Source organism: Lagopus leucura, unplaced genomic scaffold (assembly GCF_019238085.1).
Source record: "Lagopus leucura isolate 7727_CA_CO unplaced genomic scaffold, USGS_WTPT01 Super-Scaffold_1, whole genome shotgun sequence".
NCBI lineage: Eukaryota > Metazoa > Chordata > Aves > Galliformes > Phasianidae > Lagopus > Lagopus leucura.
Genome location: NW_024962250.1, coordinates 1,045,563 through 1,061,291, shown reverse-complemented (window position 1 = coordinate 1,061,291; position 15,729 = coordinate 1,045,563). Strand labels below are relative to the sequence as shown.

Here is a 15,729-nt window from a genome sequence, read left to right as displayed (position 1 = left end):
AGACATTTCAAGAATTTAAGAGAAAGTAGAAAATGAAGACACTGCAGGCTACATTTTCTTAGTGAAATACAATAACAAATAAAAAAAAACTCTTCTGTATCAAAAAAAACCTACTTTGACTGATGAGAGCGCCAGTTACAAGCTGTAATTTTTTATTTATTTTTTAATATATTTGATACATAATCAAATATTAATCATAATCCTTTGTATGCTGATAATGCTGATCTTTGGGTTTTGGTGTGGGCTAAAGGATCAAATAGTAGGGTTTTCCTCCTTTGAGCAGTTTAGATGCTAGTGCTGCCTCTCAGATAAAAAATAACTGTGATATCATCAACATAGACTATTGTTATCTGGCATCAAGTCTTAACTGCATTTGAATGGAAAAATATCAGTTGATGGCATTCAAAAGAAATATTATTAGCTCTGTCTGCAATAAGCATTCACACTTCATCTCATTCTTGTTGTCCATTGTTTCAAAGGTGGCACATTCTAATGGCATCTGAAACAATGAAATTGCAGAGCAAATATATATAAATGAATGCCAAACAGTGGATTAACTTAAACTGTTATGTTATGTTATGTTCGAAGAAACCGCTCACAAAAGACATCTGAGTTCAAAAGTCATTTTCTAATTTCAATATGCTGGAGTTGATGATGGAGATTTATCTGCAGGAAACAATGGAATAATCATCAAAACAAGTCTTAAAGCCCTCACGTCAACTTCTTTGATAGTTTCCGGTATCTGCAGCACTTCTGTGTAGGAAGAAAGTTTTCTGATCTTCACCAGACACTGTATTTTAGAAGATGAGATCAAAAGACATCAGACTTCATGAAGAATTCCTGAACAGCGTCTTTGTAAGTAATTGATTTGCGTTACCTATTTGAAATTCTAATGAGCTAGTAATAATAAGATGAAGGTTGTCATAAGGTTGTCATTTTCACAAGCATTAAGCAGTGAGGCTGGGTGGAATTTGGCTGTATGTGACATAATGTGAGTCCATCTTTGTGTTGATAGAGGGAGGTTACAGGTTTTATGACTTGTAGTCTATCCCATGTGGAGTCCACAGAGGTGCAAGAAGATACAGGATTTGGATCATACCTACAGTATACCTGCTTTTAAAACACTTTGTAAGAGATAAATATTGAAAGATAGCACATTTTGAGGAGAAAAATGCTAGGTTTTCCACTGAGAAAAAAGTAATTGAAACCTAGCAGATGTGCTGTTTTTTAGCAGCATTTGATACTGAATATTAAAATAACAGGTACCTAACAGTTCCGAACACTTCTTCAAACAAGGTTTCATATTGCTTGAGGTGGGAAGCTCTAAATGACATTTTGAAAAAACTGGGAATCCCTGAACAGGGAGGTCAGATGAGTCACTGTGCAGGTGTTCTCATTTGCACTAGTACTATTTTGAATTTATCAGATTGCTCTCTAGTGTGTGTAGTACCTGTCCCTAATGCTCAGTTTTCTTTGCTACAGGACAGTAATTGAAAAGGTTTTCAAAACCTTTCTGCATCAACCAACAGGAAAATGGTATAAAAGAAGTTGGAAAAAGAATTGTAAGTGTTAAAGAAAATATGGGTTTTGTAGCATTTGGAGCCAGATGAATGAAATACATTGACATATGTGAGTGTCACTTGTTATGCTCAGATACTATCAACTGAATATTTAACAACATGCTCAAAATCATGAGTGTATGAAGAACAGTAAGAGTTGCATGTATTTCCCAACGAGGTACAGTTAGGACAATAGAAAAATTTTCAACACTTTTAATGTGTTCTCTCTCTTTTTCAGGAGCCATGGAGATGAAGGACTTACCTCCCTCATCTCAAAATTCCTTTTGCTGCAATTTTTCTTCAAATGTTCATATACCCATGTTAACTAATTCCTAATATAATCAAAAATAAATGTTTTTAGATAATTTGTCATAGTTTGCTTGTTTTTTCCCTTCGGTGTGGAAGTGTGAGAGTAAGTGTAAGAATGGAGAAGGCTGCAAGTGTCTTGGTTCCTCCACCTTTCTTTTTAGTATCTTTTGGTTGATTATGTTTCTTTTCTGACTAGGCCAAATTTTCAAATGCTGTCTCTTAAACAGAAATATCAAATTGCCATGTAAATTCCACCTGGCTTGCAGGGTAGGAGTGGGTATTGACTATATTCTCTGCTTTGTTTTTGTTCTTAAACAGAAACCACTGTTAGACAATGACCATTCCTCTTTCAAGGTAGGCTGAATTGTAAGGCTGAAGGATTGCAGGTGCATTTTGAATGCCTGTAAAATAATTTTATCAGTTGAACATACTGTTGAAGAGCTGGTACTTGAAAATTGTATCTAGAAAGAATTTGAACAGTCATCTGCCTTCCTAAAATTACTTTTGATTTTGTGACTATGATACATAAGTATGACTTATATGTAGTAATGTGAAATTATCTTCGGGCCTAGAAACACAAATAAGACTTTCTTTCAAGAAAGTTTTGATAGTTTCTAATGTGAATACATACAAATAATTTTTCTAAGTCATGTTACTATGTTTGTAGATACTCAATGATTAATTTTACTAAGAGTTTTTATGTTTTACTGATTTATTTTACATTATTTTCCCATCATTTTTGAATTTTTTTGTACATTGGAGAGTTTACGGTATCTCAGACAGCATAATTGTGTTTTTACTCAGTTTTAGTAGAAGGGAAATGTTTCAAATGGCTTGTGTTTTTGACTGTATTGCGAAGCACTACTGTTATTTCCTCATGCTAACTTCTAAAGTAATATTCTCTTCCTGTTACTTGCAATATGAAAAACATGTGATTTTGATGCTGTGAGTTGAGCACAGTCCTGTAAATTGTTTGTTTGGATCAGGGCTGGATCAACTTCATTCCAGATTGAAATGTGCTCATGGTGACAGGTTCCTGAGTATTAGTCTGATGTTCTATCTGGAAACTCAGATCATTTAGTTTGTATGTATTTTTTTTTTTAATAACGCTTAGGTGACATAGGCTCAACTTGTTTCCTCCAAATTTGATCATAAACAAGTTTGGGTTTAAATCTTGACCTTGAATACTCTTCCATTGAAACAATTATCTATGGTTGGCCTCTTAATTCTTGGTGATATGTTGGGGATCTAGTTATACCTTATCTACTTTTAGTCTTTGATTTTTTTTTCTGTTCACATTCAAATAACTAGGAAAAAAAAATTAGTTCTCAGTGGGCATAGCTAATGCAACAGTGATTCCTTTTTAACCATTTCCAAATACGTAATCTGTTTTTCTGCAGACACTACAGATTTATTCATCACATACAGTTGCTTCTATGACAAGCAACATGATCACATGAGCTTCTGTAGTCCAATCAAGCTTGCTTTTGAAATTAGTAGATTCTTATCTTGATGCTGCACCCCCATTGGTATTGGACAGCTGTTCCAGAATTTTGTTCATCTGCTTCTTTGAAAGCACTGTCTAGATTCCTGTATGTTTGCCCAAATTTCCTTTACACAGTTCCTCCCAACACAGAGGCATTCCTCCTGAAATATTTATCAAGTATTTATCATTCTTCAACAAACTAAGAAAGGCAAAGTCATTTGCCTCTGAATGGGAAGTTACAAAAATCTGAAAGGAATGCAATGGATATGAGAGCACCTACTTGTTTTAGATGTTCTTTCTGTGCATGCGAACTTGTAATTTAACACATATCAGCTTCTGGTCTTTATGCTAAAAACAAATTGCTGGTAGTTAAACCTTAAAAGAAAGAGATAATAATTATAAAAAATGATAAAATGCATTTTTAATATTCACACATAAGACTACTCCTTTAGTTTTAGTGTCTGATTTTCACAGATAATTGACAAAGAAACACAAACTGTACTGGTTAATGAAAGAAATTAAACTCAACTTGCACACTCACATTCAGGGAAGGCAGTGGAAACAAAGTATGTGCATACGCAGTACCTAACATTACAGCCTAAGTTTCTAGATCGGTTGACACCAAGGAAGAATGAATGTCCTGTGTTTCCATCACTTTTCAAAAGGAAAAATTCATGTGCCAAATATTTGACTGTGGTTGACTGCAGATGCTAGAAAAGGTGGGTGATACTACATCACATAGGTGCAACTGGCATTGTATTAAGTTTTGCATAACAGATTGTGCCTGGTACAGTTTCTGTCTATATCTATCTTAGGTATTTACAAGGCATCTATCACCTTGGTACCTAAGCAGTTTGAAAAATGCACCCACCCCAGGAAGCATGATGCAGATACAGGCAGAGGCCCAGGTCCAGAGCAGCAGAGGCAGGTCCCAGGAAGCTTCCCAACTGTGGTACCGCTGTTGTTGAGCTCCTGGCCCACTTGTGGCCAAGGAACATCTCCACCTACCTGTCAGCAGGAAGACGGTACCCCACCCCTCACGTCCAGCTCCACTGGTGGGGAATCTGAAAAGGAGATGTAAATGGAAAAGGCAACGGTCCAGTAGCAGAGGTGAAACAGAAATGGTGGGATTTCAAAAGGAGGGATTCTTAAAGAACAGCACATCTCAGGGGAGGGATCAACTGCCAGTCCAAGTGGCAGGTAAGGCACAACACAGGCATAAGTCGCAAATGTTCTTCAGTGAACAAAAGTTAAAGAAATATCTCTGATGTCTCTGAAGCTTGTCTATATCCAAAGCCCTGCTCTGTTCTTGGCCTCTGTCTTGGTCTTCTATCCCTACAGTTGAATCAGTTGTTCAATTCTCTATGTATCTCAACCAGATAACCTCTACAATTCTATATATGTCTAATAACTTGAAAGACTGTCATTAGGAAAGAATGGTACTGAATCCTGTGTCTCAAGGAGACAACATGGTGTAGCCATGCTTCAAAATGGTGAATGTATTCATGCACCCAGAGGCTCCATAATCCTAGCCACCATGTTCAGAGCAGCTCTCCTGTGGCCACCAGCAGCAATTGCACCACTGTTAAGCCACATCAGACCAAGCTCAGTATCTGCCCAGTGCAAACACCCTTACAGGCAGCCAGCTGTGCTGCAGAAACAGAAGACTTGTCTGACAGCAGGAAAGAAAGGAAGATAGTTAGGACTTCGATGTTGGTTCCCTAGTAACTCTTACAGGAACCACTTTAAAAACAGATTAAATATGACAAAATCGGTGAGGTAAAGGAGAAAAAAGCCTTCAGAAGCATTGAATTCCCATGTTACTTTTGGAAATATCTATATTGTACAGTGATCAAGCAATGAAGCTGAAGTGTGATGGGTCACTGACTTTGAGATCTTTGCATTTCTTTTACTTCATATGCATGCTCCTTTCTGGTTCCCTTACTTGATCATTTAAGGACCCAACTGGAAATCATGCCCTAACAGAGCAAGGAACATTAAATTAGAAACATAAAAAAAGTCACAACTGTAAAGACTATTAGTTTTTTGACTAATTACTAGGCATAAATATAAAAAGGCAAAACTCATGTATTTTGTCTGAAAGTTTTATGTGTCGCTGTGAGCAAGATTCTGTAGGTAGGATTGGAATGTAATGGAATTTGCTGAAGAAGCTAGTTGTGCTTCTTTGTACCCACTGTTTTTTAAGTTTGATTTTTAAGGAGAGATAATTTTTAAAGCCAATTAACAGCCAAGCAAGGTCAACCATGTCAATACATTGGAGAATACACAGTCAATTTTGACTTGGCTGTCTTAATGCTCTCTCCTTATTATTTTACTTTTTAAGACCCACTTTGCTAAGGGAGTGAGGTAAAGGCAATTGGTTGAGGTAATGGTTTCAGCCAGCTTTAATCCTGCTGTTTAAAACAGAGAGCTTCTTCATTGGATAAGGACCGTTTACAGAAAAAACAAAGTTTTCCAGTGCCCTACTGAATGTAACTGGCACAACTTTTCCACAGCACTGACATAGCAACTGGTGCCATCACCTTAACAAGAATGTGAGGTGATTTTTGATCATCAGGAAATGGATTTATTGGGCAGAGACTGACACATTCATCACTATGGTGTCAGCCATTGATCTTGAGGCAGATTTCCATTGTTGCTCGGCAGTGAACATAGTTTGTGTCAGACCATGCCTGTAACACGCCCTTGGTTTCTCCTCTGCCCATGACAATGCTTCACAAAGCTTCCAGAAAACAAAGTGACTAGAATTGTACTTTGTGATGTATAATAACAGTTAATGAATATTTCTTGCTAGTCAAGTTAACAAGCCTATGCTAAAACCTGTGAATGTATTCATTATTCATAAGTATTCGCCAATAGTTTCCACAGTTAACTTTCTCCCATGGGTTCTAACAGACTGTTTGCTTGAACTCTTTGTCATTTGTGTTATTGGTCACCGTTGCCAGATGCTTTTTCTTTAGCCCTGAAGGCTGAGAGTATCAATTAGGAGGATTGGCAAATGGTACTCTTTCATAGAGAATTAGGGACTTTGCAAAAGAGTATTATACTTTTTTCAGGTAAACTTTTCTTCACAAGCCTCTGGCAAATGTGTAAACATGCACAAATAACAAAAGTGTTACTGTCCCCCTAAATCTGAACAATCTTTCCTCAGTGAAACTATTTACAGAAATACTCATAAATTAATGTGGATTTTTGAGTTTTTTCTTTTGTTTCAATTTTTGACTTTTAGTTTAGTTTAGTTCTATTACTTACCAGTTGCTAGGTGGGCTCTGTTTAGATCATGTCAGGAAAATGGAGTTTTCAAATACGGGGAATTTTCTGATGATATATCTAAAAAAAATTCAAGGACATTTTGTATGACCACTGTATCTACCAGAATGAATATATATAACTCATTTTCTTTCTCCAATTCCATAGAATTTAACTGAAATGTGTGTTTGCTATGTGTGGTAAAAATAGATCCCCTGGTTTGATTTTTTTTCTTTTCTTTTCTTTCTTTATTACATGTGTGCTCAAATAAGAAAATGCTGAGAAATAACTTCATAGTCTTACAGTGTAGTTGTTAAGAGAGATTTGTTAATGAGGAATTGCAGCTATGGCTGTATTAGTAAGGCAAAGGGGGAAAAGAACTGCGAAGGAAGAAGCAGATATTGCAGATACGTTGATATAGTCCCTTTCAAATCTCTTTGGAGTAGAAGAGCCAATGATTGCATGACAGTTTGTCCCTAAAATCCATTTTCATAAGGAAATCATGCCTTTTTATAAATACAATCTCATCCTCACTCTCCATAAAACATGCAACTGGACAGTAAACTAGATAGAGACATAGTGTGAATACTTTGAATGTGAATACTTTGAAGTAATGAAAAAGTTAAATGCATAAATAACATCTGTGACTTTAGCATTAAAAGATCATAATTTCATTATGCGGCACAGAATCCCTTTTAGAGCAGTATAATATTGAAGGCACTTGAGCACAGAAATTAAGATTGCCACATTAGAGTTAGGGTAGGCAGGGACTGATATAGAGGAGAAGGGATCCTTGGGTCTATCAGACGGAGCTTTCATTTTAAAACTATATAAAACAACAACAACAAAAACCCGTAAGAACAAGAAAAAAAGCACAACAAAACAAACAAAAACATACCCTGACTCATAAACAGAACCAGAAGTATTATTTTAACTTGACCTCAGCAATACCTTCCAGATGTAAGCTCGCAGCTTCATACTGAGGTCCAAAGAGCAGCATATAAAGTATTTCAAAGAGCAGAAATGAATCCTTACAGAATGACATTTTTCAAGACTGGGATGATAAGAGAGTAGGCATAACACTGCCGTGGGGAATCACTTGCACCCTGATTTCCACCATATGCCCTCAGGCAAGGGGAGAAGTAGACAGGGAAGGGCAGAGCTTACTTATTTTCAGAAGACAATAAGATCCTGGAGAGCAATGCCCTCAGATACCATTACTTACTCTTTGGAGAAAAGAACAAGAAAATCCAGCAGATGTGGGGGAGGGCATTGCTCACAGGATGAATGCTGTGGACAGCCACCACCTCTCGCAGCAGTGATTTAAGAGAGAATGCACTTAGGGGTGGGGGTGACGTGAGACGTCGGACAAAAGTGAAGATAGCCAGCAGTGCTTCAGAACAACAAAGGGCTGCCCTCAACCAGTGGTGGAGCACGTCTGACACCACAGGAAGCTCACTTGGACACTTGGCCCTGAGCTCATCCCAGGGATGTCTGACTGATACCACTGCAGTGCATAGGTGAGCTTTTGATAGGTTCACTGACATTTCCTGTCACAGTCACAATGAGGTGAATTGGTAGCTCCTGCCTTGGGATGCAGCATGGCTGTGTGTGTTGTGGGTACAGGACAGTGTGCATTTATACGAAGAGCAGTTAATAATGTCAACTGCCACGTGCCCAATGCAGTCATTAAACTTTAGCCCGCCCTTCCGTTTGCCCAAACACATACACTCTGGCTTCCCAACTGGCTTCTTTCTATGTGTTGTCCAATGCATGTAGATACCTCCATCTGCCTGGCCTCAGATACAGTGGTTGTTGCTCCTCTATTTGATTGCCAGATGTCACTGGGGAACAAGATGGGGAGGTTCCTGGATCCTCGGGGCAAGCTGGCCGTCTCCGAGGGAGCTCGCCGTCCACGCCGGCTGAAGAACAGGAATCCTCGGTGCCTGCCTCTGACGAAGACTCGCCGGCCAGGACCACAGAGAGCTGGCAGTGGCCGTTGTCCTCGTCTGAAACGCACAGCAACGTTGGGGAGGATTTTGAGGGATTTCAAACGCCAGCGCGGACTCCGGAGTGTACCATGGACATACAGTCTCCCGGGGATCAGTCACTCAGTAGGACTCCTCAGTTTGAAAGTGACTCTCCTGAGGAGGAGGGCAATGATGAGATGAATGAAGAGCACCGCGGTGTTGAGCCTGTCCCTAGGGATCGGGGTTGGAGAGGGCAGCCCCAGCTAACAGAGGGAGAGAAGCTGTTGATGGAAACCAACAGTAGGATTGTGCAGCTGCTGGAAAATATCAAGAGGGAGCATGCACAGTCCATGGGTCTCATGTCACAGTCCATGGGCCGCATGGAGCTGCAGCTGGGCATTGTGGCTACCTCCACAAGAGCCATCCATAACTACCTGTCAGAGATTTTAGCTTTTCTCAAGCAGCCACGGACGCAGGTCCTTGAAACACGCATCTCCCAAAGAGCCACCCCCCATGTCGAGTTAACCTGTGCCTCGACATGGACTGGTGAGGACGCAGTGGCAGCCTCCACTGTGTGCTTACCAGGGGCCGAAGGGACGAGCGACTCTCGAGAACCGCCGCAGGCCACGCTGCCTTGTCGCAGTGGCCGGCTGCAGAGAGCCATAACCGAGAGGGCCTCGTTGCCCATGCCTACACGCCAGGCAAAAGGGGGAGGGAAGAAAAAATAACCACACCGTAGGATTTTTAGGGTTTTTTTTAATGTGCCTGTCCTTTTAATTCTTAGCCATAAGGCCATCAGTGGCAGATTTCAACCATTTCCTACATTGGCTAACATTGTATTCTGGCTGACTAGATTAGTCTAACATTTTGTAGTTTATATTTGCACTGTTAACAATGTGTGCTGCTGGTATTTGAAGAACATTTGCCTCTGTTCTTTCACTTTAACTTCATACAAGCATTTTTTTACTCTGTGCCAGGCATTCATTGCTTTTCTTACAAATACAAGTCATTTCTTGAGGCAGCTGTTTTTTGAGTTTTCTTTCTCCATTATCCCATCCCCTCTGAGCAAGCATTCTGGAGTTGGTGGTAAGTATACAGGTCTTGGCAATACTCGCCTCCAAAACTGTGTTCGATCAGTCTTTGCCTGGTGTTTCTGGCATGCCAGCCTGAGGTGTTGGGGTTAGCCTGTACTGGATCATGATCATTCTTATCCTCTGTGGGTCTGACAAGCTCACTTTCTAAGACCCTCGGTGGAGCTAATCCACGTGTCTTGGCTATGTCTTATTAGAAGTAATGTTGCCAGGATCATACCTCATATTTATCTTTTGGGGCTTGTACAGTAATATGCCACCAGATCTATCTAGGTACCTGACTCTCATTTTCAAAGTTCCTTTTACGATGGATCTGGTGGTTGGATGGGCAGCATTATTTTTCCTCTGAGAGAGTCTGGGATTTGAAACAGGAGTCACAAAGCAATGTGTTCTTGGGGATAAGAGCCATCTCCTTCACCAAATCTACTGGGAGGAGACTGTCCCCTGTAATTATCACAGATATTAATTATTTAAGAAAATGAAAAGAAAAAAAGAAAAAGAAAAAAAACTTGCCTAGCAGCCAGACCTCTTGAGAATGTAAATGTCATGACATGCTGTTGGGTATTGTGCTACTATGTCTGTGATTAAGAGTTTTTCATCAGAAATGACCTACGTGCTGATAAAATACAACTACTTTCTGTGCCTTTAGGCCATCTAATTTCCTGAGGGCTGGCACCCTGAGTAGAAAATGGGTGCAATTGGTAACCCACAGGGCAGATGGAAATGCACTTTGCAATAAATTATTTTATATCTGTTGGTGCTGCCTCTCTCGGGGGAATTTAATATAGTGGCACTCAAATTGCTATATGCATGCAGAGGCATCAGACTGGCTTATCCATGTGGTATCCCTGACAGTTCTCTGGAAGGATGCTGTTACCAGGAGTCCCTTGAGCGTGGTAACTAATGATCACAGGTGTAGCATGGCTCCTGTGTTTGACTCTCCACATATCTTTGTAACATTTTGTAAAGATTCAGAGGAGTTTATATGGCGAAGCAGTGATGAATTCCTCCTTTGGCAAATACTAGAAAATAACTGTAGGCCTAAAAATCCTCTTCTGTGAATACAGCTGAACGGTGCTCTCTGTCCAGTGAGCCATAGCCTCTTCTTTCTCGTCTTTCTCTGAGACTGAAGTTAATCAAAATAAAGCACATACAACATTTTGTTATTCTACCAGTCAGCCACAGATTGCTCCCTTATAAGTGTGTGTGCGTGCGTGCTTGTGGCTGTACATTGTAAAATGAATGGTTTAATGATGAAATGCAGCTGGCATGGCCAACCTCCAGTGTAGGCTCTTTGCAGTAGAGAATATTTCTTCCCTTCCACCTACATCCAGCTGCGTTCCCTCTGAGACTACCATTGGAGGCGTTCTTCTTCAGTCACACTGCTGACACACTTTACACGAGGTGCAAATTTTTGTACCTCTTCCATGGCTTTTTTATACTTCTTTTTGTTAAAACTGTTTGTAAATGTATCCTCAGAGAATTTCCAATACAAGCTTGTAAGATTCCCCTCTCATTGATACAAGAAGCGCATGCTGTCGAACATTTAAGATCACAAGAAGGAGATGTGGGAGAGAAGCCCATTAGTGAGCTTTGAGAAATTAGTCCAGTACGTGCGGCCTTCTGAACACGTGTTTCTGGTGCATACGTGGTTTGCACACTGGTACTGTGAATATGAACAGCTAAGCTAAAGACAAAGACAAGTGGAAGTTTGTCCCAATATGCTTACATCTTATTTCTTTGGGATAAGTTTGAACAAAGCTGAATACAAATCAGCCAATTAATTTTCTTGGCCTAATTAATGTGTGTCTGATAATACAGTGAGAATGTTTTTATTTTACGTAGTATTTTCACTTCAAAAGTGTGGTGCAGTAGTGTGGTCAGATGCTAAGTAAGATTTTGACGTACTCTGCAGGACCCGCCATGTAGCTGCTGCCATTTAGAATAAATTGCATTCCACTGTAGTTTTGAAAACACACCCTCTGCTCTACCTTTGCGTTCGGATCAAAGACAGCAGAGAAAATCAAAGACATCTGCTGCGCAGATGCAGTAGTGCTGCTGTTGGAAAAACTGCCTGAGGAACACCTAAAGAGTTCCTTGCAAAGCAGCTTAAGCTGTCACCTGATCTCTCCCATTGCTCACTGCTTTAGCTAGATGTGGAAAGACCCAAAACCACTTGAATGGGAGCAGTTATAGGGTGAGAGTGACTAAGAACATGTCCACAGGCAAGAAACCTGCAATAAACTCACACAGAATAAAGTTATTCCAGCTGGAAGTAGTAGGTGGTATTAATAATTGGTACCAACTGATATTTTGGTCAGATCTTAAATTAAGATCTGACTTATAGTGTTGTCTAGCAAAATCAGTGCAGTTGGAGAGTATGTATGTTTCATCCCCAAACAAATATTTTCATGCTTTTCAATTGTCTGTCATAGCCTCATCACTCTTTCCCTGTAGCTTTTTGTTGTCTGAATGGGTATATGGTTACATGTGTCTGTTAAAATAAAAGGGGATCCTTGTTCTTACATGGTATATTTATATTTCTTATTTACAGATTTTGAGTACCTAATGCCTCATTTTCACAAACTTCCTTCTCTCTCTATCCCAAAGACCAGTTTTTAGGCCTTCTGGGATGATAAAAAAGGGTGGGAAAGACTTAACGTGAAATTTCTCCACCCTTGAAGCTCTCGGTGATAGATCCCCTAAGTACAGTTTTACGGTCTAGCCATATTTTTGTTGTATAGGTCAAATGTTAATGGTGACACTGTTGCTTTATGATGCCTTTTGCTGAGCAGAAGTGCAGATATTTTTCCTTCAGAAGGTCAAAGTTTGTATTACAAAATCTTATGAAATGTGACTTGAAGTTTATTTTATTTTTGAATACATGTGATGGTTTTAAGATTTTTTTTTCTTCCTTTCACCAAATGATTTTAAACACTCAGAAATAAAGCAGACCAATGGAAAAAAAAAAAAAAAAAGTCAAACGATAACTTCAATTGAATAGAAACAGCAACATCACACTTGTGAAAAAGTTTTCAACAGTGTTCTGATTCTCCTCAATCTTTCCGTTCCTGCCTGCTCCCTGACCCTCTGTGACACTAAAATAACCACTCCTAGGACAACCTGCTTTCTAACCAGAGGGCTAAAAGTTCTTCCCTCTCTTCTTCTCCTGCTTGAAATGTCATCCTTGCATCTGCCAGATCTACTGTTTAGAGGGACCAAAAACTTTTTTCCTCCTGCCTTATTCCCATATCCAGGGCCCTGAGTATGCTGCTCTCCAGTGAGAGGTAAAGCTTAAATCCCTTAATCTGATGCTTTGCAGACTAGCATCATCTGTAGACTGCCAAAAGCCTGCTTTTTTTTTTCAGTCTGTAATAACCTAATGGAATAGATACCCTTTTCTGCTGAAATAAAAATCGAACATTTGGGAGGTGGATCTAATTGCTGAAAATTAACAGTGCTCCTGCTCATGTTGTGAAAGCCTAGTAGCCAGGCTAAGATATTCCATTTATATAAGTATCACAGCCAATATAACTGATCTCTACTCTGGTGAGACTTCAAAGGAAAAGACACTAAATTAAGATAATTATTAAGTACAGAATAATCAATATGGTGCAGTCCATTTTTTCTTAGGGAGGCAAACATGTTGAAAGGGGTAGAAAGGAAACTTGTTGGTATGGTCTAACTTTGGATTCTAGTACAGGTTCAGAAATCAAACTGTTCTGCTGGCTTGGGCTACTCATTTAATTTCTCCATGCCTTAGTTTTGTAGTAGTAGAAGTAGCAATAAAGGAGCTGTAAGGCTATAATTAGTTGATTGGTGCTTGGAGGTCCTCAGTCTAAGGAATGTAATAAACACTGATGAATCTTGTTTGTGACCACAGTTGGAACTGGGGCTAAAGCAAATGCTCTTAAGTTCAGAAGATCTCGATCAAAGATTTTTCCCTGTATTTTATTGTCATGCCATGTGAATCAGTAAATTAGAATCCCAAATCCAAATGTTGAAGTTGTCATTCTGATTTGGACTTTGACTGTTTGGTCTGTTTCTGACCACAGCTAAATACGTTCCCAAAGTTAATAAAATAATAATAATTAAAAAAACAAATATTCAAATTTCATTTAAAGAATGATGCAGTTGCTTATAATACTAATCTTATAATCCAAAATCATATAGGTTAGACATGATTAATTGAGGAAAATAGGCATAAAAGAGCACTTCTGGAGTACTTGTTATTGTCCAAAATATCTCTGAAATTCTGATGACTAAGTACAGTCTGCTTATCTCTATTTGAAACAGTTCTTTACAGATTCATTATTTCTAAAGGTCTTCTTTCCATTTCTATATAGATATTGTCCCTTCACATTTTGAAGGTTTGAAGAAGAGGATTGTTTTTCGAGTCACACTAAGTAAACATTAAATGCATGCAGGCTTAAAACTAAAGCATGCATGTTATGTAGCAGCAATAAAAAGTGCTCGGCTTGCACGACTTATGATGCTCAAGCATTGCCTTGTTAAAATGCCAAAAAAAAAAAAAACCTTTTTCTTTGCATTTTTTTTGAAAAGTAAATCTCTTCCTTTGACCTTGCAATACTTAATTTTTCAGGTTTTGGACAAATGATATTTATTTTACTGAATACTTTTATATTACAGATAAGGTGGATGAAATAGTACCAGTTTCCAAGCCATCAAGAATTGCAGACACTGCAACTGTGGATTCAAGAGTGGCAACTATTAAACAGCGGCCTTCTAGTAGATGTTTTCCCTCAGCTACAGATATGAATGTGAGTGGTAGCTACAAAGTACTGCTTTCGCTTCTGAAACTGTGTGGAAAGGGTACTTGCTAGTGTACAAAGTTTAAACCACAATAGAAATGAATTTTTAAAAAATGCATTATGTGCTCATGCTGATTTTATTACCTTGTAGCCTTGATCTATATTTCTGATAATAATTCATTTAACAGAAGAGCCTCTGGGCTCCTAAAAACTTTTGTTGTTGTATTCTTATATCTACTCTGAGATTGTCATTTCAACAACATTGCTATCTTGGTGTTACTGAAACAGAAGTAAGTGACCTTACTCTGTCCTTAATGTCAGCCAGTGAGATAACAGTAAAATCTAACTTGAAAGTGTCAGTACAAAACTAAGGCCAAACAAAAAAAAAAGTCACTGAAAATTGAAGTATGTTAATGCAGTTTCAGTGCCAGAATTAGTGCAGCCACACAATTTCCACTAATGTGAAGGTTTCTACAAGTTCGTTTTTTTTTATTGTTCATAACGGCCTATATAATATCTTGATGAAATAATATATGATGATTTGTAGGGGAAGAATTGACATTAGTACTATAGTGGATAGTAAAAATTTAATTTCCAGAACTCAGCAATTGGATTCCTCAATTGTAGAATTTACTTTTACAGAACTTATGTGTGAAAAAATAATTGTTCTTCTTGCATTTTAGATGTACTTTTCCATTGCCCATCCTTCTGAAACAGCTCCAGCCCTGATACAAGCACTTTGGTGTTCTCAGTAGCTTGGGAAGGAAGAAAATAGAGACTGTTTCATGACAGAAAACAGATAGTTGTGTGATAACCTATGTTAAAGGGCAGTTGAGTGCATTGGGATTCAGGGGACATTCTGCAGTTCCTAGGTGATAATCTGTCTTTCTATGTAACCTTGTGCAAGGCACCATCTGTGCAAGACCCGGGGAGTAGGTCTGTCGCTCAGTAGTGAAGAGAGTGTATGGCCTGGTGGAAAGTGAACAGTAGTACCTGTGCAGTGTGTGGCAATGTTTTGGAAGTGAGTGAAATGAAATGCAATTGCTCAGGCTTCCTTTCTCGGAGCACACCGAATGTGCTGTAAACTTAACATATTGCCTTGTAAATAATTTCAACTAAATCTACTTACAGCTGTTGTCATTTTATTAACATATAAGTAAATCTCAGCCTTCTCCTTCTCTTTGCATCCTTCTTTGAAGAACAGCAAATTTGCTGTTCTCCATAAGAATTCCTAAGAGGGTTAGGTAGTGGATTAGTTGATGTGAGTGGACA

General features: G+C 38.9%; 2 protein-coding genes across 2 annotated transcripts in view; both read left to right on the top strand.

The window, feature by feature from the left end:
- The window catches only part of SHANK2 (SH3 and multiple ankyrin repeat domains 2), a 344,135-nt gene that overhangs the window by 309,973 nt on the left and 18,433 nt on the right, over nucleotides 1–15,729 (top strand). The window contains exons 23-24 of the mRNA XM_042868615.1: nucleotides 14,032–14,091; nucleotides 14,336–14,466. Of these exons, the coding sequence (XP_042724549.1) occupies nucleotides 14,032–14,091; nucleotides 14,336–14,466 (191 nt within the window). The remainder of the gene's footprint in view (nucleotides 1–14,031; nucleotides 14,092–14,335; nucleotides 14,467–15,729) is intronic.
- On the top strand, nucleotides 4,246–9,434 carry LOC122178445. Its single transcript, XM_042868614.1, has 2 exons — nucleotides 4,246–4,554; nucleotides 8,463–9,434. Exons 1-2 carry the CDS (start codon nucleotides 4,476–4,478, stop codon nucleotides 9,320–9,322), a joined length of 939 nt encoding a protein of 312 aa, XP_042724548.1. The 5' UTR covers nucleotides 4,246–4,475; the 3' UTR covers nucleotides 9,323–9,434.

Bases quoted from the DNA above. Each gene is read 5' to 3' on its own strand.
- LOC122178445 (XM_042868614.1), top strand. From the start codon at position 4,476: ATGGTGGGATTTCAAAAGGAGGGATTCTTAAAGAACAGCACATCTCAG. The intron at 4,555-8,462 runs GTAAGGCACAAC...TTTGATTGCCAG, and splicing joins ACTGCCAGTCCAAGTGGCAG to ATGTCACTGGGGAACAAGAT.